Source organism: Oncorhynchus masou, unplaced genomic scaffold (genome assembly GCF_036934945.1).
Source record: "Oncorhynchus masou masou isolate Uvic2021 unplaced genomic scaffold, UVic_Omas_1.1 unplaced_scaffold_1306, whole genome shotgun sequence".
In the NCBI taxonomy this organism is placed as follows: domain Eukaryota; kingdom Metazoa; phylum Chordata; class Actinopteri; order Salmoniformes; family Salmonidae; genus Oncorhynchus; species Oncorhynchus masou.
In genome coordinates, this window is record NW_027002919.1 from 150,311 (window position 1) to 176,238 (window position 25,928).

Genomic DNA, 25,928 nt, shown 5'->3' on the forward strand with positions numbered 1-25,928 from the left:
AGTCAATGGGACAGTATACTGCTGTTACTGTCTATTAGACTGTAAACTATCAATGGGGCGGAGGGGCACGAGAGCTTCCCACAGTATAACATGGTCCTCCCTGAGGCTGACTTAAACAGACGGTACTGTCTAAGCGGAGGGAGCTATCGCTTTACATGGTCCCTACCTACAGTATAAACAGGCGATGTTACTGTCTAGGGGCACGATCTTCATAGTGCTAAGAGATTAACATGGTCCTCCCCTGAGGCTCCAGACTGTAAACAGACGGTAGTCAATGGGAAAGCGGACTGCTAGTTACTGTCTCCTTATCAGACCCAGTATCCTTTACCCCTACCTACAGGAATACATGTTTCTGAGGCTCATTAAACAGATCCTTTACCCCCTTCCTACAATATACATGGTGTTACTGTCTATTATCTGTCGGAGAGGCGACCCCTACCTCCTGACTCCAGTATACTGCAATATTACTGTCGCTATTATCTATCCTTTGAGGCTCCAGACTAAACCTACAGTATAAGCGGAGGGGCACGCTGTTACTGCTAAGGAATTAACATGGTCCTTTAGGCTCCAGACTGTAAACAGACGATGGGAGTACAGTATACTGCTAAGGAATTAACATGGTCCTCCTGATTATCTCTCAATGGGAAGACTGTTCAAGTCGCTAAGGAATTAACATGGTCCTCCCTGAGGAGGCTCAGACTGTAAACAGACGGTACAGTATACTGGAGGGCTGTTACTGTCTGTTATGGTCTATCCAGACTGTAAACAGACCCTACCTACAGTATACTGCTGGAATTAACATGGTCTGTTATCTATCCTTTACCCCTACCTACAGTATACTGCTGTTACTGTCTGTTATCTAGAACCGAGCTTTACCTAAGGACATGGTCCTCCCTGAGGCTCAGACTGCAGACGGTGGAGTCTGGGAAGCTATTATCTACCCATTTACTCCAGACTAAACCTATGGAGTCAATGGGACGGAGAGCTGTTACTGTCTATTATCTATCCTTTGAGGCCAGACTGTACCTACAGTATACTGCTGTTACTGTCTATTATCATGGTCCTTTACCCCTACCTACAGTATACTGCTGTTACTGTCTGTTATCTATCCTTAATATGGTCTCCCTGAGGCTCCAGACTGTAAACAGGACGTGCGGGTCATACTGCTGTTACTGTCTATTAACATGGTCTAGGCTCCAGACTGTAAACCCTACCTAAGCAGTATACTGCTGTTACTGTCTCCCTGTTATGTAAACTATCGGAGTCAATGGGAAGCGGAGGGTCGAGAGCTTCCGCTAAGGAATTAACATGGTCCTCCTGAGGCTAGTGTAAACAGACGGTATTATTCTATCCATGGTACCCCAACCTACAGTATACTGCTGTTAGTGTCTATTATCTAGGCTCCAGACTGTAAACAGACCCTAAGCCACAGTATACTGCTAAGGAATTACATGGTCTCCCTCTATCCAGACTGTTGTCAATAGTCACTTTAGTGCTAAGGAATTAACATGGTCCTCCCTACCTACAGTATACAATGCTGTTAGTGTCTATTATCTGGGCTCAGACTGTAAACAGACCCTAACTACAGTATACTGCTGTTACATGGTCTCCTATTACTGTATCCTTCAATGGGAAGCGGAGGGCCTAGAGCTTCCAAGTAGCGCTAAGGAATTAACATGGTCCTCCCTGAGGCTCCCTGTAAACATTCCACTGCTGTAGCTTAAGGAATTAACATGGTCCTCCCCTGAATCTAGACTGTAAACAGTGTTGGTCCTGGTCGGAGTTCCTGGATGGGGAATTAACATGGTCCTCCCTGAGGCTCAGGAAGTGGTGAGCGGAGAACACAGGCCAGTAGTGAGGCACTAACATGGTTCCCTGGTCTAAAAATGTAAAAATAAAAATAATAATAATAATAGCTTCATTTAAAAAAATGTCCCCCTGAGGCTCAGATGGCAGTGATTGGGGACACTGCCCTGTGTAGGGTGCAGACTGTAACAGGCGGTGCGGGTCAATGGGGAAGCGGAGGACACGAGAGCTTCAAGTAGCGCTAAGGAGTAACATGGTACTTGAGGCTCGACTCCAGATGGACTGTTCTTAAACAGGAAATAAAGGAGTACCAGTAGAATCTCTGAGGTCATTAAAGATCCATGCCATACACTTACTTCTAAATAACCAGCAAGCTAGTACCCGTTGCTGTTACTGTCTATTACAGGACCTACAGTATACCTGTTACTGTATATTCATTCTCTTTGTTATTAATGTTACAGTTAGTGTTGAGTGGAAATAAAAGTATGACTGTCTATTATCCTTTAACGTACGGTGCTTGTTACTGTCACACCTATCTTCCCCAACCTATTGTTACAGAGCTTTACTACAGTATACTGAGGACTAATGTGTATCCACGCTGTGCTTTGGTCCACATCCTGTCTCAACCCCCTAGTACGTTACTGTCTATTACAGACCCCTACCTAGAGGATACTGCTGTTAACATTATCTATGCTTTGGTACCACAGTATACTGCTTCTTCAACAGACCCCTACCTTACAGTATACTGCTGTTACTGTCTGTTATCTATCCTTTACCCCTACCTGCTATACTGGTGTTACTGTCACACCTTCTTCAACAGTATACTGCTGTTACTGTCGTTATCTATCTTTACTAGACAGTATACTGCTGTTACTGTCTGTGTGGTGCCTTTACCCCTACCTACAGTATACTGCTGTTACTGTCTTCTTCAAACCTACAGTATACTGCTGTTACTGTCTGCTATCCTTTAGAGAGTATACTGCTGTTACTGTCTGTTATTATCCTTTACTACCTACAGTATACTTTGGTCAACACCTTTACCCTCACAGTATACTGCTGTTACGATTATCTATCCTACCCCTACCTACAGTAGCTGTTAGAGAGGATACCCCTACCTACAGTATACTGCTGTTACTGTCGCTTGGTCCTTCTACCTACAGTACTGCTATTGGCTGCCTTCGTATACAGAGCTGTCTATTATCCATCAGTATACCTGTTACTGTCTCTCCACCCTCCTACAGTCCTGATGTTTCTGTCATTATCTATCCACAGACAATATACGCTGTTACTGTCTAGAGCTACCTGACAGGATACTGCTCTGTCTACCAGGTGGGCGTGTATACTGCTGGTCCTTCTTCCACCTACAGACTGCTCTCACAGACTGGTCTTGTCCTTTTACCGTATACTGGTGTTTGGTCCTTCTTCTAAAGTACGATCGCTATACACCTAGAGTACTTCTGTTATCTATCTTCCCCAACCTCACATGGTCTGTCTTCTTCCCCTAACAATACTGCTGTTACTGTCTATTACTATGAGAGCTACAGATACTGCATTTAATCTTCTCCTTTCCCTACCTTCTGCTGTTACTGTCAGGTGTTATCTATCGCATATACTGCATGTCTATTAGCATACCCCTATACAGTGTGGTGCTTTGGATCTACCACCTCAACAGTATACTGAACCTTACAGCTAAGACGGAGCTGCTGTTTCCTCCTTCCCCTACCCACAATACTGCTTTTACTGTTATTATCATGAGTCTTTACCCCTACCTACAGAGCTGAATTATCGGTTTACCTACAGTATACTGCTGTTTGTCCTCCTCCAATTACAGAGCGCATACCAGAACTGCTGGCGTGATCCTGGAGTTCCCTGGAACACTGCTGTGGTGTTGGAGGGCCAACTCTTTCCTCTGGTCTAACATCCCAACAGTGATGGGGACACTGCCCTGTTACAGGAATGTTAAGCTGTCCTGAGAGGTCATTAAAGATCCCATGACTGTACAACTGTTCCGGTTTCGTTCATCCTGTGTTTTGGTCCACACCTTCTTCAACAGACGACTTTGGTTACAGAGTCCAGAGCTAGAGAGGCACTGTGCTTTGGTCCACACCTCTCGTCTTACCGCACACCTTCTTCAACAGTGTTGGCTGGGCTCCCTGCCTTCCAAGGACAATCCCTACAGAGCTAGAGGATACAGTTTACCACGCTGAGCTGTGGTCAACACCTTCTTCAACAGAATTCTTACAGAGCTAGAGAGGATACCTTCTCCACTGGCTTCCAGTTGGTCGCATCTTCAGACAAGACCATGGTGCTTGTCTTACAGAGCTAGAGAGGATACCGCACCGGTGGTCCTTTGGTCCTTCTTCCACAGACACCCAAACAGAGCTAGAGAGGATATCCGTTTACCGTGTGGTGCTTTGGTCCTTCTTCTTCAAAAGACCGTTCCCGCTCGCAGCCCTTCAGTCAAATACTTTACTGCGCTGCGCTGGTCCTTCTTCAACAGGCCAGAGCTAGAGAGGATACCATTTACCAATGGTGGGTCCTTCTTCAACAAACTCCTCACGACGCTTTGGTCAGGACACTGCTCACCGTGCTGTGCTTTGGTATCTTCAACAGGCACCTTCCGGAGCTGCACTGTGCTGGTCCACACCTTCTTCACCAGATCGTTACAGAGCTAGATACCTAGTGAGAGGATACAGAGCTAATCCGTTTACCGTGTGGTGCTTTGGTCCTTCTTCAAGTCAAAGACGAGGATGTTCCACTGATTTGTCATAGAGAGTTACAAACTAGAATACCAATTTGTCCACGCAATCGCTTGGATACCGTTTACCGTGTGGTCTTCTTCTTCCAAACGATCGTTAAATGAATGTAAATGTCTGGTCCTTCTTCAAGGTTTTAGAGAGGATACGTTTACATTCTCTTTGGTCCTTCTTCCAATGTTATAGAGAGGATTTTATGTGGTCGTTTCTTCCACAGACAATCGTTACAGAGCTAGAGAGGATACCATTTACCGTGTGGTGCTTTGGTCCTTCTTCAAAAAACGATCGTTACAGAACTAGAGAGGATACCGTTTTCCACGCTGCGCTTTGGTCCTTCTTCAACAAACGATCGTTACAGAACTAGAGAGGATACCGTTTACCGTGCTGTGCTTTGGTACTTCTTCAACAGACGATCGTTACAGAGCTAGAGAGGATACCGTTTAACACGCTGTGCTTTGGTCCACACCTTCTTCAACAGATGATCGTTACAGAGCTAGAGAGGATACCGTGTACCACCCTGTGCTTTGGTCCACACCTTCTTCAACAGACGATCGTTACAGAGCTAGAGAGGATACCGTTTACCGTGTGGTGCTTTGGTCCTTCTTCAAAGGACAATCGTTACAGAGCTAGAGAGGATACAGTTTACCACGCTGAGCTTTGGTCAACACCTTCTTCAACAGACGATCGTTACAGAGCTAGAGAGGATACCATTTACCGCGCTGCGCTTTGGTCCTTCTTCAACAGACAATCGTTACAGAGCTAGAGAGGATACCGTTTACCGTGTGGTCCTTTGGTCCTTCTTCCACAGACGATCGTTACAGAGCTAGAGAGGATACCGTTTACCGTGTGGTGCTTTGGTCCTTCTTCAAAAGACGATCGTTACAGAGCTAGAGAGGATACCGTTTTCCACGCTGCGCTTTGGTCCTTCTTCAACAAACGATCGTTACAGAACTAGAGAGGATACCGTTTACTGCGCTGCGCTTTGGTCCTTCTTCAACAGACGATCGTTACAGAGCTAGAGAGGATACCACTTACCGTGTGGTGCTTTGGTCCTTCTTCAACAAACGATCGTTACAGAACTAGAGAGGATACCGTTTTCCACGCTGCGCTTTGGTCCTTCTTCAACAAACGATCGTTACAGAACTAGAGAGGATACCGTTTACCGTGCTGTGCTTTGGTCCTTCTTCAACAAACGATCGTTACAGAACTAGAGAGGATACCGTTTACCGTGCTGTGCTTTGGTCCTTCTTCAACTGACGATCGTTACAGAGGTAGAGAGGATACAGTTTACCACGCTGCGCTTTGGTCCACACCTTCTTCAACAGACGATCAATACATCTTTGGATTACAGCTGTTAGTCTTTCTGGGTAAGTCTCTAAGAGTTTGCAGACCTGGATTGTACAATATTTTCACATTATTATTTTTTAAATTCTTCAAGCACTGTCAATTTGGTTGTTGAACATTGATAGACAGCCATTTTTAAGTCTTGTCATATTTTTTAAGCTGATTTAACCTCTCTGGGATCAAAGCCAGTGAAAATGCAGTGTGCCAAATTTAAATAAATTACAAAAAAATCTAACTTTCATGAAATCACATATGTAAGATACCAAATTAAAGTTACACGTGTTGTGAATCCAGCCAACATGTCAGATTTAAAAAAGACTTTTCTGAGAAAGCAAACAATGCTATTATCTGAGGATAGCACCCCTGTAAACAAAGAGAGAAACCATATTTCAACCCTAAAGGCGCGACACAAAGCGCAGAAATAAAAATATAAATCATGCCTTACCTTTGACGAGCTTCTTTTGTTGGCACTCCAATATGTCCCATAAACATCACAAATGGTCCTTTTGTTCGATTAATTCCGTCCGTATATATCCACAATGTCCATTTATTTGGCGAGTTTGATCCAGAAAAACACCGGTTCCAACTTGCGCAACGTGGCTGCAAAATATCTCAAAAGTTACCTGTAAACTACTTTTGTAATACAATTTTAGGTATTTAAAGTAAAGAATCAATAAAATTGAAGATGGGATGTTCTGTGTTCAATACAGGAGGAAAGCAAACTGCTTTCTAGTCATGCGCCTCTAATAAACACATGAAGTGACCCTCGTTTTGAACACGGCTTCTTCTTCATTACACAAAGGAAAAACCTCAACGAATTTCTAAAGACTGGGGACATCCAGTGGAAGGTAGGAACTGTAAGTCCCTTAGAAATCTGGATCCCCAATGAAAACCCATTGAAAAGAGAGTGACCTCAAAAAATAATAATTCTGAATGGTTTGTCCTCGGGGTTTCGCCTGCTACATAAGTTCTGTTATACTCACAGACATGATTCAAACAGTATTAGAAACGTCAGAGTTTTTTTCTATCCAAATCTACTAATCTGGATAGAAAATCTACAAATCTACTAATAATATGCATATCTCATCTTCTGGGGATGAGTAGCAGGCAGTTGAATTTGGGCATGCTTTTCATCCAAAATTCCAAATGCTGCCCCCTATCCTAGAGACGTTTAAGTTAAAACTGTAACAAGGCCACTCAGGAACATTCAATGATTTCTAGGCATGCAACTCCAGTGTAGATTTGACCTTGTAATTCAGGTTATTGTCCTGGTGAAAGGTGAATTAATCCCCCAGTGTCTTGTGGAAAGCAGACTTAACCAGGTTTTCCTCTAGGATTTTTCCTGTGCTAAACTAAATTCTATTTATTTTTTTACCCTGAAAAACTCCCCAGTCCTTAATGATTGCAAGCATATCCATAACATGACTCAGCCACCACCATGCTTGAAAATATGAGTGGTGCTACTCAGTAATGTGTTTTGGAATTGCCCTAAACAAAACACTTTGTATTCAGTATTACTTTAGTGCCTTGATGCAAACAGGATGCATGTTTTGGAATATATGGGCTGAGAGCTGAAATATTAAGATGATCTGATAGCTGAAACATTAAGACTATGGTCTGATAGCTCCCGAGTTGCGTAGCGGTCTAAGGCACTGCATCTCAGTGCAAGAGGCATCACTACAGTACCTGGATCAAATCCAGGCTATATGACATCCGGCGGTGATTGGGAGTCCCATAGGGCAGCACTCAATTTGCCCAGCATCGACCGGAGTCGGCCGTCATTGTAAATAAGATTTTATTCTTAACTGACTTGCCTAGTTAAATAAATAAATACTGAAACATTCAGACGATGGGCTGATAGCTGAAACATTCAGATGATGGGCTGATAGCTGAAACATTAAGACTATGGGCTGATAGCTGAAACATTCAGACGATGGGCTGACAGCTGAAACATTCAGACGATGGGCTGATAGCTGAAACATTAAGACTATTGGCTGATAGCTGAAACATTCAGACGATGGGCTGATAGAGGAAACATGCAGATGATGGGCTGACAGCTGAAACATTCAGACGATGAGCTGATAGCTGAAACATTAAGACTATTGGCTGATAGCTGAAACATTCAGACGACGAGCTGATAGCGGAAACATTGAGATGATGGGCTGATAGCTGAAACATTCAGACGACGAGCTGATAGCGGAAACATTCAGATGATGGGCTGATAGCTGAAACATTAAAACTATGGGCTGATTGCTGAAACATTCAGATGATGGGCTGATAGCTGAAACATTCAGACGATGGGCTGATTGCTGAAACATTCAGACGATGGGCTGACAGCTGAAACATTCAGACGATGGGCTGATAGCTGAAACATTAAGACTATTGGCTGATAGCTGAAACATTCAGACGATGGGCTGATAGCGGAAACATTCAGATGATGGGCTGATAGCTGAAACATTCAGATGATGGACTGATATCTGAAACATTCAGATGACTGTTTAATAGCTGAAACCTCCAGATTATGGACTGATAGCTGAAACATGCAGGTGATGGGCTGATAGCTGAAACATTCAGATGATGGGCTGATAGCTGAAACATTCAGATGATGGGCTGATAGCTGAAACATTCAGATGATGGGTTGATAGCTGAAAAATTCAGACGGTGGACTGATAGTGGAAACATTCAGATGATGGGCTGATAGCTGAAACATTTAGACGATGGGCTGATAGCTGAAACATGCAGATGATGGGCTGACAGCTGAAACATTAAAACTATGGGCTGATTGCTGAAACATTCAGACGATGGACTGACAGCTGAAACATTCAGACGATGGGCTGATAGCTGAAACATTAAGACTATTGGCTGATAGCTGAACCATTCAGGCGATGGGCTGATAGCGGAAACATTCAGATGATGGGCTGATAGCTGAAACATTAAAACTTTGGGCTGATTGCTGAAACATTCAGATGATGGGCTGATAGCTGAAACATTCAGATGATGGACTGATATCTGAAACATTCAGATGACTGTTTAATAGCTGAAACCTCCAGATTATGGACTGATAGCTGAAACATGCAGATGATGGGCTGACAGCTGAAACATTCAGGCGATGGGCTGATAGCTGAAACATTAAAACTATGGGCTGATTGTTGAAACATTCAGATGATGGGCTGATAGCTGAAACCTCCAGATGATGGACTGATAGCTGAAACATTCAGATGATGGGCTGATAGCTGAAACATTCAGATGATGGGCTGATAGATGAAACATTCAGATGACTGGCTGTTAGCTGAAACCTCCAGATGACTGGCTGATAGCTGAAACCTTCAGATGACTGGCTGTTAGCTGAAACCTCCAGATGACTGGCTGATAGCTGAAACCTCCAGATGATGGGCTGATAGCTGAAACATTCAGATGATGGGCTGATAGCTGAAACCTCCAGATGATTGGCTGATAGCTGAAACCTCCAGATGACTGTTTGATAGCTGAAACCTCCAGATGATGGACTGAGAGCTGAAACATTCAGATGATGGGCTGATAGCTGAAAAATTCAGACAATGGGCTGATGGCTGAAACATTCAGGTGATGGGCTGATAGCTGAAACATTCAGATGATGGGCTGATAGCTGAAACATTCAGATGATGGGCTGATAGCTGAAACATTCAGGTGATGGGTTGATAGCTGAAACATTCAGATGATGGGCTGATAGCTGAAACATTCAGATGATGGGCTGATAGCTGAAACATTCAGATGATGGGCTGATAGCTGAAACATTCAGGTGATGGGTTGATAGCTGAAACATTCAGATGATGGGCTGATATCTGAAACATTCGGATTATGGGCTGAGAGCTGAAATATTCAGATGACTGGCTGATAGCTGAAACCTCCAGATGACTGGCTGATAGCTGAAACCTCCAGATGATGGGCTGATAACTGAAACATTCAGATGATGGGCTGATAGCTGAAACCTCCAGATGATGGACTGATAGCTGAAACATTCAGATGATTGGCTGATAGCTGAAACCTCCAGATGACTGTTTGATAGCTGAAACCTCCAGATGATGGACTGATAGCTGAAACATGCAGGTGATGGGCTGATAGCTGAAACATTCAGATGATGGGCTGATAGCTGAAAAATTCAGATGATGGGCTGATAGCTGAAACATTCAGATGATGGGCTGATAGCTGAAACATTCAGGTGATGGGTTGATAGCTGAAACATTCAGATGATGGGCTGATATCTGAAACATTCGGATTATGGGCTGAGAGCTGAAATATTCAGATGACTGGCTGATAGCTGAAACCTCCAGATGACTGGCTGATAGCTGAAACCTCCAGATGATGGGCTGATAACTGAAACATTCAGATGATGGGCTGATAGCTGAAACCTCCAGATGATGGACTGATAGCTGAAACATTCAGATGATTGGCTGATAGCTGAAACCTCCAGATGACTGTTTGATAGCTGAATCCTCCAGATGATGGACTGATAGCTGAAACATTCAGATGATGGGCTGATAGCTGAAACATTCAGATGATGGGCTGATAGCTGAAACCTCCAGATGACTGTTTGATAGCTGAAACCTCCAGATGATGGACTGATAGCTGAAACATGCAGGTGATGGGCTGATAGCTGAAACCTCCAGATGACTGGCTGATAGCTGAAACCTCCAGATGATGGGTTGATAGCTGAAACATTCAGATGATGGGCTGATAGCTGAAACCTCCAGATGACTGTTTGATAGCTGAAACCTCCAGATGATGGACTGATAGCTGAAACATTCAGGTGATGGGCTGATAGCTGAAACCTCCAGATGACTGGCTGATAGCTGAAACCTCCAGATGATGGGCTGATAGCTGAAACATTCAGATGATGGGCTGATAGCTGAAACATTCAGATGATGGGCTGATAGCTGAAACCTCCAGATGACTGTTTGATAGCTGAAACCTCCAGATGACTGTTTGATAGCTGAAACCTCCAGATGATTGACTGATAGCTGAAACATGCAGTTGATGGGCTGATAGCTGAAACATTCAGATGATGGGCTGATAGCTGAAAATTCAGATGATGGGCTGATAGCTGAAACATTCAGGTGATGGGCTGATAGCTGAAACATTCAGATGATGGGCTGATAGCTGAAACATTCAGATGATGGGCTGATAGCTGAAACATTCAGGTGATGGGTTGATAGCTGAAACATTCAGATGATGGGCTGATATCTGAAACATTCGGATTATGGGCTGAGAGCTGAAATATTCAGATGACTGGCTGATAGCTGAAACCTCCAGATGACTGGCTGATAGCTGAAACCTCCAGATGATGGGCTGATAACTGAAACATTCAGATGATGGGCTGATAGCTGAAACCTCCAGATGATGGACTGATAGCTGAAACATTCAGATGATGGGCTGATAGCTGAAAATTTCAGACAATGGGCTGATAGCTGAAACATTCAGGTGATGACTGGCTGATAGCTGAAACATTCAGATGATGGGCTTATAGCTGAAACATTCAGGTGATGGGTTGATAGCTGAAACATTCAGATGATGGGCTGATATCTGAAACATTCAGATTATGGGCTGAGAGCTGAAATATTCAGATGACTGGCTGATAGCTGAAACCTCCAGATGACTGGCTGATAGCTGAAACCTCCAGATGATGGGCTGATAGCTGAAACATTCAGATGATGGGCTGATAGCTGAAACATTCAGATGATGGGCTGATAGCTGAAACCTCCAGATGACTGTTTGATAGCTGAAACCTCCAGATGATGGACTGATAGCTGAAACATGCAGGTGATGGGCTGATAGCTGAAACCTCCAGATGACTGGCTGATAGCTGAAACCTCCAGATGATGGGTTGATAGCTGAAACATTCAGATGATGGGCTGATAGCTGAAACCTCCAGATGACTGTTTGATAGCTGAAACCTCCAGATGATGGACTGATAGCTGAAACATTCAGGTGATGGGCTGATAGCTGAAACCTCCAGATGACTGGCTGATAGCTGAAACCTCCAGATGATGGGCTGATAGCTGAAACATTCAGATGATGGGCTGATAGCTGAAACATTCAGATGATGGGCTGATAGCTGAAACCTCCAGATAACTGTTTGATAGCTGAAACCTCCAGATGATTGACTGATAGCTGAAACATGCAGTTGATGGGCTGATAGCTGAAACATTCAGATGATGGGCTGATAGCTGAAAAATTCAGACAATGGGCTGATAGCTGAAACATTCAGGTGATGGGCTGATAGCTGAAACCTCCAGATGATGGACTGATAGCTGAAACCTCCAGATGATGGACTGATAGCTGAAACATTCAGATGACTGGTTGATAGCTGAAACATTCAGATGATGGGCTGATTGCTGAAACATTAAGACAATGAGCTGGTATCTGAAACATGCAGTTGATGGGCTGATAGCTGAAACATTCAGATGATGGGCTGGTAGCTGAAACATTCAGATGATGGGCTGATAGCTGAAACATTGGTGCCGGAGGGGATGGCTACCGTTTTACGGGCTCTAACCAACTGTGTTGTGTTTTTTTGTTTTTTTGTTGCATTTTTTGTGTTTGCGTTGTAACTTATTTTGTACACAATGTTTCTGCCACCATCTATTACAACTGAAAAGAGCTTCTGGATGTCAGAACAGCGATTACTCACCTCGAACTGGACAAAGATTTTTCTTTAACGTGTCTGAGGCAAAGGATTTACTGCTGATACCGGACCATTCCCAAATCATTGTCATTAGCATAAAGAAAAGACAGCGATACAGGGGACGCAGGTCCAGGTACCTTGTGAGAATTCATCGGTGATTGGGTAACCCGCCTCTACCATTCACCTTATTGGCCAACGTGCAATCACTGGAGAATAAACTGGATGAGCTTCGTTCAAGACTATCTTACCAATGGGACATTTAAAAACTTTAATATCTTATGTTTCACAGAGTCGCAGCTGAACGACAACATAGATAATATACAGTTGGCTGGGTTTTCCTTGCATCGGCAAGATAGAACAGATGCCTCTTGTAAAACAAGGGGTGGAGGTCTGTGTCTATTTGTCAACAACAGCTGGTGTGAGAAATCTAATATTAAGGACGATTTATTAACGTTTTGGTCGCCTGAGGTAGAGTGTCTCATGATAAACTGTAGACCACATTATTTATAGCAAAATTTCATCTATATTTTTCGTAGCTGTCTATTTACCACCACAAAAAGACCACACTCAACAAGCTATTTAAGTCAACCAAGCTTCTACATCTGCATTGCTTGCTGTTTGGGGTTTTAGGCTGGGTTTCTGTATAGCTTTTTGTGACATCAGCTGATTTAAAAAGCGCTTCATAAATAAATGTGATTGATTGAGTTTGATTGATAAGCAAACAAGAGAAAATGCTTATCCAGAGGCCGAGCTCCTAGTGGCCGGGGGACTTAAATCAGTTATACTTCATTTCTACCAGCATGTTACATGTGCAATCAGAGGGAAAAAACACTAGACCGCCTTTATTCCACACACAGAGACACGTACAAAGCTCTCCCTTGCCCTCCATTTGGCAAATCTGACCATAATTCTATCCTCCTGATGCCTACTAAAGCAGGAAGTACTAGTGACTCGCTCAATATGGAAGTGGTCAGATGATGCAAATGCTAAGCTTCAGGACTGTTTTGCTAGCACAGACTGGAATATGTTCCCGGATTCTTCCGATTGCATTGAGGAATACACCACATCAGTCACTGGCTGCATCAATGACGTTGTCTCCTCAGTGACCGTACGTACATACACCCCAAACCAGAAGCCGTGGATTACAGCCAACATTCGTGGTGAGCTAAAACATAGAGCTGCCACTTTCAAGGAGCGGGACTCTAACCCAGATGCTTATAAGAAAACCCGCTAGACCCTCAAACAAACCATTAAACAATCCAAAGCATTAATACAGGACTAAGATTGAATCTTACTATACTGACTCCAGCCCTGAGCTGCCCAGTAACACGAGCCTACCAGACAAGTTCAATTACTTCTATGCATTCTTTCAGGTAAGCAACACTGAAGCCTGCATGAGAGCACCAGCTGTTCCTGATGACTCTGTGATCACACTCGCAGTAGCCTAATGTGAGTAAGACTTATCCAATTTACAGTAGCTATTACATTGAAATAATACCATGCTATTGTTTGAGAGAGAGCACCATTTTGAACATGAAAAGTTATGCATAAACAAATCAGGCACATTTGGACAGTCTTGATACAATTTTTTAAACAGAAATACAATGGTTGATTGGGATCAGTCTAAAACTTTGCACATATATTGCTGCCATCTAGTGGCTAAAATCTAAATTGCTGGGCTGGAATAATACATTATGGCCTTTCTCTTGCATTTCAAAGATGGTACAAAACAAATACAAAATAACGTTTTATTTTTCTTTGTATTATCTTCTACCAGATCTAATGTGATATTTTCTCCTACATTCCTTTCACATTTCCACAAACTTAAAAGTGTTTCCTTTCAAATTGTACCAAGAATTTGCATATCCTTGATTCAGGGCCTGAGCTGCAGGCAGTTAGATTTGGGAATGTCATTTTAGGCGACAATTGAAAAAAAAGTGGCGGATCCGTGAAGTTTGAGCTAATGTGGGCTAATGCGAACATTTCCCAGGACATAGACATATCTGATGTTGGCAGAGAGCTTAAATTGAGAGCATGCTGCCTGGTATGGCAACTGCTCGATGTACAACCCCAAGGAGCTACAGAGGGTAATGCGTACGGCCCATTACATCACTGGGCCAAGCTTCTTCCATCCAGGACCTCAATACCAGCCGGTGTCAGAGGAAGGCCATAAAAATGGCCAAAGACTCCAGCGACCCTAGCCACAGATGGTTCTCTCTGCTACCGCACGGCAAGCGGTAAAGGAGCGCCACATGTCCCTCTATTCATCATCTGTTTCCTTCCTTCACATGTCCTTCTGTTCATCATCTGTTTTCTTCCTTCACATGTCCCTCTATTCATCATCTGTTTCCTTCCTTCACATGTCCCTCTATTCATCATCTGTTTCCTTCCTTCACATGTCCCTCTGTTCATCATCTGTTTCCTTCCTTCATGTCCCTCTATTCATCATCTGTTTCCTTCCTTCACATGTCCCTCTATTCATCATCTGTTTCCTTCCTTCACATGTCCCTCTATTCATCATCTGTTTCCTTCCTTCACATGTCCCCCTATTCATCATCTGTTTCCTTAACATGTCCCTCTATTCATCATCTGTTTCCTTCACATGTCCTTCTGTTCATCATCTGTTTCCTTCCTTCACATGTCCCTCTATTCATCATCTGTTTCCTTCCTTCACATGTCCCTCTATTCATCATCTGTTTCCTTCCTTCACATGTCCCTCTATTCATCATCTGTTTCCTTCCTTCACATGTCCCTCTATTCATCATCTGTTTCCTTCCTTCACATGTCCCTCTATTCATCATCTGTTTCCTTCCTTAACATGTCCCTCTATTCATCATCTGTTTCCTTCCTTCACATGTCCCTCTATTCATCATCTGTTTCCTTCCTTCACATGTCCCTCTGTTCATAATCTGTTTCCTTCCTTCACATGTCCCTCTATTCATCATATGTTTCCTTCCTTCACATGTCCCTCTGGTCATCATCTGTTTCCTTAACATGTCCCTCTATTCATCATCTGTTTCCTTCCTTCACATGTCCCTCTATTCATCATCTGTTTCCTTCCTTCACATGTCCCTCTGTTCATAATCTGTTTCCTTCCTTCACATGTCCCTCTATTCATCATCTGTTTCCTTCCTTCACATGTCCCTCTATTCATCATCTGTTTCCTTCCTTCACATGTCCCTCTATTCATCTGTTTCCTTCCTTCACATGTCCCTTTATTCATAATCTGTTTCCTTCCATGTCCATGTCCTTCTATTCATCATCTGTTTCCTTCCTTCACATGTCCCTCTGTTCATCATCTGTTTCCTTCCTTCACATGTCCCTCTGTTCATCATCTGTTTCCTTCTTTCACATGTCCCTCTGTTCATCATCTGTTTCCTTCCTTCACATGTCCCTCTATTCATCATCTGTTTCCTTCCTTCACATGTCCCTCTGTTCATAATCTGTTTCCTTCCTTCACATGTCCCTCTATTCATCATCTGTTTCCTTCCTTCACATGTCCCTCTGTTCATCATCTGTTTCCTTAACATGTCCCTCTATTCATCATCTGTTTCCTTCCTTCACATGTCCCTCTGTTCATCATCTGTTTCCTTAACATATCCCTCTATTCATCATCTGTTTCCTTCCTTCACATGTCCCTCTATTCGTCATCTGTTTCCTTCCTTCACATGTCCCTCTGTTCATAATCTGTTTCCTTCCTTCACATGTCCCTCTATTCATCATCTGTTTCCTTCCTTCACATGTCCCTCTATTCATCATCTGTTTCCTTCCTTCACATGTCCCTCTATTCATCATCTGTTTCCTTCCTTCACATGTCCCTTTATTCATAATCTGTTTCCTTCCTTCACATGTCCTTCTATTCATCATCTGTTTCCTTCCTTCATATGTCCCTCTGTTCATCATCTGTTTCCTTCCTTCACATGTCCCTCTGTTCATCATCTGTTTCCTTCCTTCACATGTCCCTCTGTTCATCATCTGTTTCCTTCCTTCACATGTCCCTCTATTCATCATCTGTTTCCTTCCTTCACATGTCCCTCTGTTCATAATCTGTTTCCTTCCTTCACATGTCCCTCTATGCATCAACTGTTTCCTTCCTTCACATGTCCCTCTATTCATCTGTTTCCTTCCTTCACATGTCCCTCTATTCATCTGTTTCCTTCCTTCACATGTCCCTTTATTCATAATCTGTTTCCTTCCTTCACATGTCCTTCTATTCATCATCTGTTTCCTTCCTTCACATGTCCCTTTATTCATAATCTGTTTCCTTCCTTCACATGTCCTTCTATTCATCATCTGTTTCCTTCCTTCACATGTCCCTCTATTCATCTGTTTCCTTCAGATGTGCCAAGTGAACCTGCAACCACAACGCATCAATAACACTTAACATAAGATATCCTCTAAGCATTACAGGTAATATGGCTATGAATATATACAGCAACACCTCCGCCATAAGCATTCCTGTCTCTTCTATAGATGTTATATCCTTGTATTGCTACTGATGCATCATCAAAGGAATTATCATTACATGAACCTTATTTCTAAGGCTACATATATTAACATGGGCTGTTTTCAGCCCTTTTCTGGGTAACTGATCAGAGATATACGTAATACTGAAAAGAGCAGACAAAGCAAGATAAAAAAATATATACATTCACCAGTCCATTAATCTGTGCTTGTGTGCTGCGGGGTTGAAGCTACGAACTCATACTGTAGGCTTGGCTCTCTCATCCCTTCCAGACCTCTGGGTCTGTCCCAAATGGCTCCCTGTTCCCTGTGGGTCTTGGCCAAAAGGAGTGCAAACTATAGGAAATAGGGAGGCATTTGAGACACAGACATTGTGTCAATACAGGGAGGATTGAAGATTAGATCCTTCAGCCTGTTTTAGAAAATATTCACCTACGGAATAACGACTATTAATAATGACTGACACATGTTGTCTGTCCTAACAAACTTCTGTCATCTGTCCTCATGCGTTTAAAGCAAATATAATTAGGCTGACTGCAGGTTGCTATTGTAGAGTTGGCTATAAAATAAACAATGACTACTGTGATGTGAAGGTTGACACAGCCTGATAGGACAGGTTGTTCTGAGTGATATTTGGTTGTTGAGGTGAGTTGACATCAAGGTTGACACAGCCTGATAGCACAGGTTGTTCTGAGTGATAATTTGCTGGTGAGGTGAGTTGACATCAAGGTTGACACAGCCTGATAGGACAGGTTGTTCTGAGTGATATTTGGCTGGTGAGGTGAGTTGACATCAAGGTTGACACAGCCTGCGATACAACAAAAACAACCATGGTCTACGTACCTATGTTGATCTCTTCAAAGGTGATGGTGGTGGAGGCTTTTCCCAGGGCGTTGACAGCTGTAACGTTGACTCTGTAGGGGTAGCTACTGAACACCTCAGGGAACAGAACGTGGCAGCGGTTCTTATGGACCACATCCCTTATTACTTCTAGGGACTCCTGGTTGTGTCTGAGAGGAGAGAGAGGAGAGAGCGAGAGAGAACAACAGAGGGGGAAGATGACAGAGAGGGGGGAGGATGACAGAGAGATGGTGTCTTATTATGTAAGAGAAGGAGGTGTTGTCTTATTATGTTAGAGAAGGAGATTGTGTCTTGTTATGTTGGAGAAGGAGATGTCTTATTATGTTAGAGAAGGAGATGTTGTCTTCTTCTGTTAGAGAAGGAGATGGTGTCTTGTTATGTTGGAGAAGGAGATGTCTTATTATGTTAGAGAAGGAGATGTTGTCTTCTTATGTTAGAGAAGGAGATGTCTTATTATGTTGGAGAAGTAGATGTTGTCTTATTATGTTAGAGAAGGAGATGTCTTATTATGTTAGAGAAGGAGACGTCTTATTTGGTTAGAGAAGGAGATGGTGTCTTGTTATGTTAGAGAAGGAGATGTCTTATTATGTTAGAGAAGGAGATGGTGTCTTGTTGTGTTAGAGAAGAAGATGGTGTCTTGTTATGTTAGAGAAGGAGATGGTGTCTTGTTATGTTGGAGAAGGAGATGGTGTCTTGTTATGTTAGAGAAGGAGATGGTGTCTTGTTATGTTGGAGAAGGAGATGGTGTCTTGTTATGTTAGTGAAGGAGTGGTTGTCTTATGTTAGTGAAGGAGATGTTGTCTTTTGTTAGTGAAGGACATGTTGTCTTATTATGTTAAAAAGAGATGGAGGAGATGTTGTCTTATGTTAGTGAAGGAGATGTTGTCTTATTATGTTAAAAAAGAGATGGAGGAGATGTTGTCTTTTGTTAGTGAAGGAGGGTTGTCTTATTATGTTAGAGAAGGAGATGTCTTATTATGTTGCGGAAGGAGATGTTGTCTTTTGTTAGTGAAGGAGATGTTGTCTTATTATGTTAGAAGGAGATGTCTTATTATGTTGCGGAAGGAGATGTTGTCTTTTGTTAGTGAAGGAGAAGTTTTGTCTTATTATGTTAGTGAAGGAGATGTTGTCTTATTATGTTGGGGAAGGAGATGGTGTCTTTTGTTAGTGAACAAGATGTTGTCTTATTATGTTAGAGAAGGAGATGTCTTATTATGTTACAAAAAGGAATGTCTTATATTACAGAAGGAGTTGAAGTCTTGAAAACTTCCTTCACACTGCTACTGTTTCCAAAATAAAATTCAGCCATGGTGATTTTGGTGTTGTCAGTATCTAAGGGCCTCTGAACCAGGGTGCTGAAGGGCTTTCTCAGATCTCTATAGGAGACAGAGGTTGTGTCATTATAGTGGGTGGTAGTGGTCGTTAATGAGGCTCAGAGTGTGGGTTGTTATTTTTTTAATTTCATCTTTATTTAACCAGGTAGGCTAGTTGAGAACAAGTTCTCATTACAATTGCGACCTGGCCAAGATAAAGCATAGCAGTTCAACACAAACAACAACACAGAGTTACACATGGAATAAACAAACATACAGCCAATAATACAGTAGAAAATGAGTCTACATACAATGTGAGCAAGTGAGGTGAGATAAGGGAGGTAAAGGCAAAAAAGGCCATGGTGGCGAAGTAAATACAATATAGCAAGTAAAACACTGGAATGGTTGATTTGCAGTGGAAGAATGTGCAAAGTAGAGATAGAAATAATGGGGTGCAAAGGAGCAAAATAAATAAATAAATACAGTAGGGAAAGAGGTAGTTGTTTGGGCTAAATTATAGATGTACAGGCTATGTACTTGTGCAGTAATCTGTGAGCTACTCTAACAGCTGGTGCATCTATGGGGCGATGTTTCATTATTGGATTAAAAACGTGCCTGTTATAAGCTCAATATTTTGTCACAAAAGATGCTCGACTATGCATATAATTGACAGCTTTGGAAAGAAAACACTGACGTTTCCAAAACTGCAAAGATATTGTCTGTGAGTGCCCCAGAACTGATGCTACAGGCGAAACCAAGATGAAACTTCAACCAGGAAATGAGCAGGATTTTTGAGGCTCTGTTTTTCATTGTCTCCTTATATGGCTGTGAATGCGCAAGGAATGAGCCTGCTCGATCTATCGTTTCCCAAGGTGTCTGCAGCATTGTGACGTATTTGTAGGCATATCATTGGAAGATTGACCATAAGAGACTACATTTACCAGGTGTCCGCCGAAATTGGTGCGTCATCTTCAGCAGCAAGTCTTTTTCCAAGGGATTCAGAGGAGAAAGTAGACTTCCACGAGCGATATATCAATGAAGAGATATGTGAAAAACACCTTGAGGGATTGATTCTAAACAGCGTTTACCGTGTTTCAGTCGATATTATGGAGTTAATTTGGAAAAAGTTCACAGTTTTGATGACTGAATTTTTTTTTTTGGTACCCAAACATGATGTACAAAACGGAGCGATTTCTCCTACACAAAAATCTTTCAGGAAAAACTGAACATTCGCTATGTAACTGAGAGTCTCCTCATTGAAAACATCCAAAGTTCTTCAAAGGTAAATTATTTTATTTGAATCCTTTTCTGTTTTTTGTGCAAATGTTGCCCGCTAAATGCTACGCTAAATGCTACGCTAGCTATCAATACTCTTACACAAATGCTTGTTTTGCTATGTTTCAAAAGCATATTTTGAAAATCTGAGATGACAGTGTTGTTAAGAAAAGGCTAAGCTTGAGAGATAGCATATTTATTTCACTTCATTTGCAATTTTCATAAATAGTTAACGTTACGTTATGCTAATGAGCTTGAGGCTATAACTGGATACAGGTTTTTTTATAGCCAAACGTGAACAAAACGGGAGCGATTTGTCCTACACAAATAATATTTTTTGAAAAACTGAACATTTGCTATCTAACTGAGAGTCTCCTCATTGAAAACATCTGAAGTTCTTCAAAGGTAAATGATTTTATTTGGATCCCTACAATCAGCTGGGCTAGACAATCTGGACCCTTTCTTTCTAAAATGATCTGCCGAAATTGTTGCAACCCCTATTACTAGCCTGGTCAACCTCTCTTTCGTGTTGTCTGAGATTCCCAAAGATTGGAAAGCAGCTGTGGTCATCCCCCTCTTCAAAGTGGGTGACACTCTAGAACTAAACTGCTACAGACCTATATGCATCCTACCCTGTCTTTCTAAGGTCTTCCAAAGCCAAGTCAACACACAGATTACCGACCATTTGAATCCCACCATACCTTCTCCGCTATGCAATCTGGTTTCAGAGCTGGTCATGGTGCACCTCAGCCATACTCAAGGTCCTAAAACGATATCTTAACCACCATCGATAAGAAACAATACTGTGCAGCCGTATTCATTGACCTGGCCAAGGCTTTCGACTCTGTCAATCCCCACATCCTCATCGGCAAACTCGACAGCCTTGGTTTCTCAAATGATTGCCTCGCCTGGTTCACCAACTACTTCTCTGATAGAGTTCAGTGTGTCAAATCGGAGGGTCTGCAGTCACTATAGGGGTGCCACAGGGTTCAATTCTTGGACCGACTCTCTTCTCTGTATACATCAATGATGTCGCTCTTGCTGCTGGTGAGTCTCTGATCCACCTCATGAGACGACACCATTCTGTATACTTCTGGCCCCTTCTTTGGACACTGTGTTAACAACCCTCCAGGCGAGCTTCAATGCCATACAACTCTCCTTCCGTGGCCTCCAATTGCTCTTAAATACAAGTAAAACTAAATGCATGCTCTTCAACCGATTGCTGCCTGCACCTGCCCGCCTGTCCAACATCACTACTCTGGATGGCTCTGACTTAGAATATGTGGACAACTACAAATACCTAGGTGTCTGGTTAGACTGTAAACTCTCCTTCCAGACTGACATCAAACATATCCAATCCAAAGTTAAATCTAGAATTGGCTTCCTATTTCGCAACAAAGCATCCTTCACTCATGCTGCCAAACATACTCTTGTAAAACTGACTATCCTACCAATCCTAGACTTCGGCGATGTCATTTACAAAATAGCCTTCAATACCCTACTCAATAATAATAACCCTACTCAAGCTCATTAGCATAACGCAACGTTAACTATTCATGAAAATCGCAAATGAAATGAAATAAATATATTTGCTCTCAAGCTTAGACTTAGACTTAGACTTGTTAACAACACTGTCATCTCAGATTTTCAAAATATGCTTTTCAACCATAGCTAAACAAGCATTTGTGTAAGAGTATTGATAGCTAACATAGCTATAAGCCTAGAATTCAGCCAGCAACATTTTCACAAAAACAAGAAAATCATTCAAATAAAATCATTTACCTTTGAAGAACTTCAGATGTTTTCAATGAGGAGACTCTCAGTTAGATAGCAAATGTTCAGTTTTTCAAAAAAAATATTATTTGTGTAGGACAAATAAGCTCCGTTTTGTTCACGTTTGTCTATGAAAAAAACCTGTATACAGTTATAGCCTCAAGCTCATTAGCATAATGTAACGTTAACGATTTCTGAAAATCGCAAATAAAATGAAAATAATGCGCCTGCTCTCAAGCTTAGCCTTTTCTTAACCTCTTACATCTATGGGGGCGCTATTTCATTTTTGGATCAAAACGTTCCCGTTTTAAACAAGATATTTTGTCACAAAAAAGATGCTCAACTATGCATATAATTGATAGCTTTCGAAAGAAAACACTCTGAGGTGTCCAAAACTACCAAGATATTCTCTGTGCGTGCCCTAGAACGTGAGCTTCAGGCAAAACCAAGATGAGATGGCATCCAGGAAATGAGCAGGATTTTTGAGGCTCTGTTTTCCATTGTCTCCTTATATGGTTGTGAATGCGAGAGGAATGAGCCTGCCCTTTCTGTCGTTTCCCCAAGGTGTCTGCAGCATTGTGACGTATTTGTAGGCAGATCATTGGAAGATTGACCATAAGAGACCACAGGTGTCCGCCCGGTGTCCTGCGCCGAAAATTGGTGCGCAAAAGTCACCTGCCAGTATTTTTCCATGGGATACAGAGAGGAAAGCAAGCTTCCACGAACTGCATATCAATGAAGAGATATGTGAAAAAACACCTTGAGGATTTATTCCAAACAACGTTTGCCATGTTTCGTCGATATTATGTAGTTAATCCGGAAAAAGTTTTACGTTGTAGGTGACTGAATTTTCGGTTCGTTTTCGGTAGCCAGACGCAATGTAGAAAAACGGAACAATTTCTCCCTACACACAGACGCTTTCAGGAAAAACTGCGCATTTGGTATGTAACTGAGAGTCTCCTCATTGAAAACATCAGAAGCTCTTCAAAGGTAAATGATTTTATTTATTTGGTTATCTGGTTTTTGTGGAAATGTTGCGTGCTAAATGCTACTCAAAAATGCTATGCTAGCTTTGCATACTCTTACACAAATTAGTCAATTTCTATGGTTCAAAAGCATATTTTGAAAATCTGAGATGACAGTGTTGTTAAGAAAAGGCTAAGCTTGAGAGCAGACGCATTATTTTCATTTTATTTGCGATTTTCAGAAATTGTTAACGTTGCGTTATGCTAATGAGCCTGAGGCTTTAGTCACAAACCCGGATCCGGGGTGGGAGTTTCAAGAAGTTAACAACACTGTCATCTCAGATTTTCAAAATATGCTTTTGAACCATAGCAATTCACTAATTTGTGTAAGAGTATGCTAAGCTAGCTTAGCATTTTTGAGTAGCATTTAGCACTCAAAATGCTGTCTCTTATGGTCAATCTTCCAATGATATGCCTACAAATACGTCACAATGCTGCAGACACCTTGGGGAAACGACAGAAAGGGCAGGCTCATTCCTCTCGCTTTCACAGCCATATAAGGAGACAATGGAAAACGGAGCCTCAAAAATCCTGCTGATTTCCTGGATGCCATCTCATCTTGGTTTTGCCTGTAGCTCACGTTCTAGGGCACGCACAGAGAATATCTTTGCAGTTCTGGAAACGTCAGAGTGTTTTCTTTCCAAAGCTATCAATTATATGCATAGTCGAGCATCTTTTTGTGACAAAATATTGCGCTTAAAAAATGGGCACGTCTTTTTATCCAAAAATGATATAGCGCCCCTAGAGTTTCAAGAGGTTAAGGGCAGTCGGGTCTGGAGATAACCAAGGGCTATATCTGTTCCTGGTTCTAAAAATCTTGAATGGGGCATGGTGAGGAAGGCACTTTTAAAGAATAACCAGGCATCCTCTACTGACAGAATGAGGTCAATATCCTTCCAGGATACCCCGGCCAGGTTGATTAGAAAGACCTGCTTGCTGAAGTGTTTCAGGGAGCGTTTGACAGTGATGAGTGAAGGTCGTTTGACCACGGACCCATGCAATGAGGCAGTGATCTCTGAGATCTTGGTTGAAAACAGCAGAGGTGTATTTAGAGGGCAAGTTGGTTCGGATGATATATTTTTTTTGTATTTTTTTTTTTACCTTTATTTTACTAGGCAAGTCAGTTAAGAACAAATTCTTATTTTCAATGACGGCCTAGGAACAGTGGGTTAACTGCCTGTTCAGGGGCAGAACGACAGATTTTGTACCTTGTCAGCTCAGGGATTTGAACTTGCAACCTTTTGGTTACTAGTCCAATGCTCTAACCACTAGGCTACACTAGGCTGCCCGTGTTTATGGCTTTGGGGTGGTACCTGGTAGGTTCATTGATGATTTGTGTGAGATTGAGGGCATCAAGCTTAGATTGTAGGATGGCTGGGGTGTTAAGCATGTTCCAGTTTAGGTCACCTAGTAGCACGAGCTCAGAAGATAGATGGGGTAAACAGTTCACATATGGTGTCCAGAGCACAGCTGGGGGCAGAGGGTGGTCTATAACAAGCGGCAACGGTGAGAGACTTGTTTTTAGAGAGGTGGATTTATAAAAGTAGAAGTTTAAATTATTTTGGTACAGACCTGGATAGTAGGACAGAACTCTGCAGGCTATCTTTGCAGTAGATGCCACACCACCCCCTTTGGCCGTTCTATCTTGTCTGAAAATGTTGCAGTTAGGGATGAATATTTCAGAATTGACTGTTATAGAGGTGGTGTGGGTTGACTATTAAAGTGGGTGGTAGTGGTGGGTAATGAGGCTCACAGTGTGGGTTGGCAATTATAATGGGTTGTAGTGGTGATTAATGAGGCTCAGAGTGTGGATTGGCCAATATAATGGGTGGTAGTGGTGATTAATGAGGCTCATGGAGATATCCTTTCAGACAACAACAGCGTTCAGAGGACCTAGTTGTTCTCTAAATGATTATTCTAATGTGAAATATTGTCTGCACAACATCAATGAGGTTGCTAGGAGACCACCTGCTGAGAGAGGGTGTCAGTGAGTTGTCTGAGGCATGGTGAAGTGTAGCCCCAAACTCAGACAGAACAGAGACAGAGAGAGACAGAGAGAGACAGAGAGAGAGACAGAGAGAGAGAGACAGAGAGAGACAGAGAGAGAGACAGAGAGATAGAGAGAGACAGAGAGAGAGACAGAGAGAGAGAGACAGAGAGACAGAGAGAGGGACAGAGAGAGAGACAGAGAGAGAGAGAGACAGAGAGACCGAGAGAGAGACAGAGAGAGAGACAGAGAGAGAGAGACAGAGAGAGAGAGAGACAGAGAGAGACAGAGAGAGAGAGAGACAGAGAGAGAGAGAGACAGAGAGAGAGATAGAGAGAGACAGAGAGAGAGACAGAGAGACAGAGATTAGAGAGATTAGACCCAGATTAGACCCAACCAAATCATGAGAAAACAAAAAGATAATTACTTGACACATTGGAAAGAATTAACAAAAAAACAGAGCAAACTAGAATGCTATTTGGCCCTACACAGAGAGTACACAGCGGCAGAATACCTGACCACTGTGACTGACCCAAAATTAAGGAAAGCTTTGACTATGTACAGACTCAGCGAGCATAGCCTTGCTATTGAGAAAGGCCGCCGTAGGCAGACATGGCTCTCAGAGAAGACAGGCTATGTGCTCACCCCACAAAATGAGGTGGA

General features: G+C 42.4%; 1 protein-coding gene across 1 annotated transcript in view; it reads right to left on the bottom strand.

The window, feature by feature from the left end:
- Nucleotides 1–18,041, bottom strand: part of LOC135530263 (ciliary neurotrophic factor receptor subunit alpha-like) — a gene marked incomplete at its 5' end in the record, with an annotated part of 29,631 nt that extends 11,590 nt beyond the window's left edge. Inside the window, 2 exons of the mRNA XM_064958612.1 lie at nt 877–961; nt 17,875–18,041. Of these exons, the coding sequence (XP_064814684.1) occupies nt 877–961; nt 17,875–18,041 (252 nt within the window). The remainder of the gene's footprint in view (nt 1–876; nt 962–17,874) is intronic.
- Nucleotides 18,042–25,928: the final 7,887 nt, after the last annotated feature.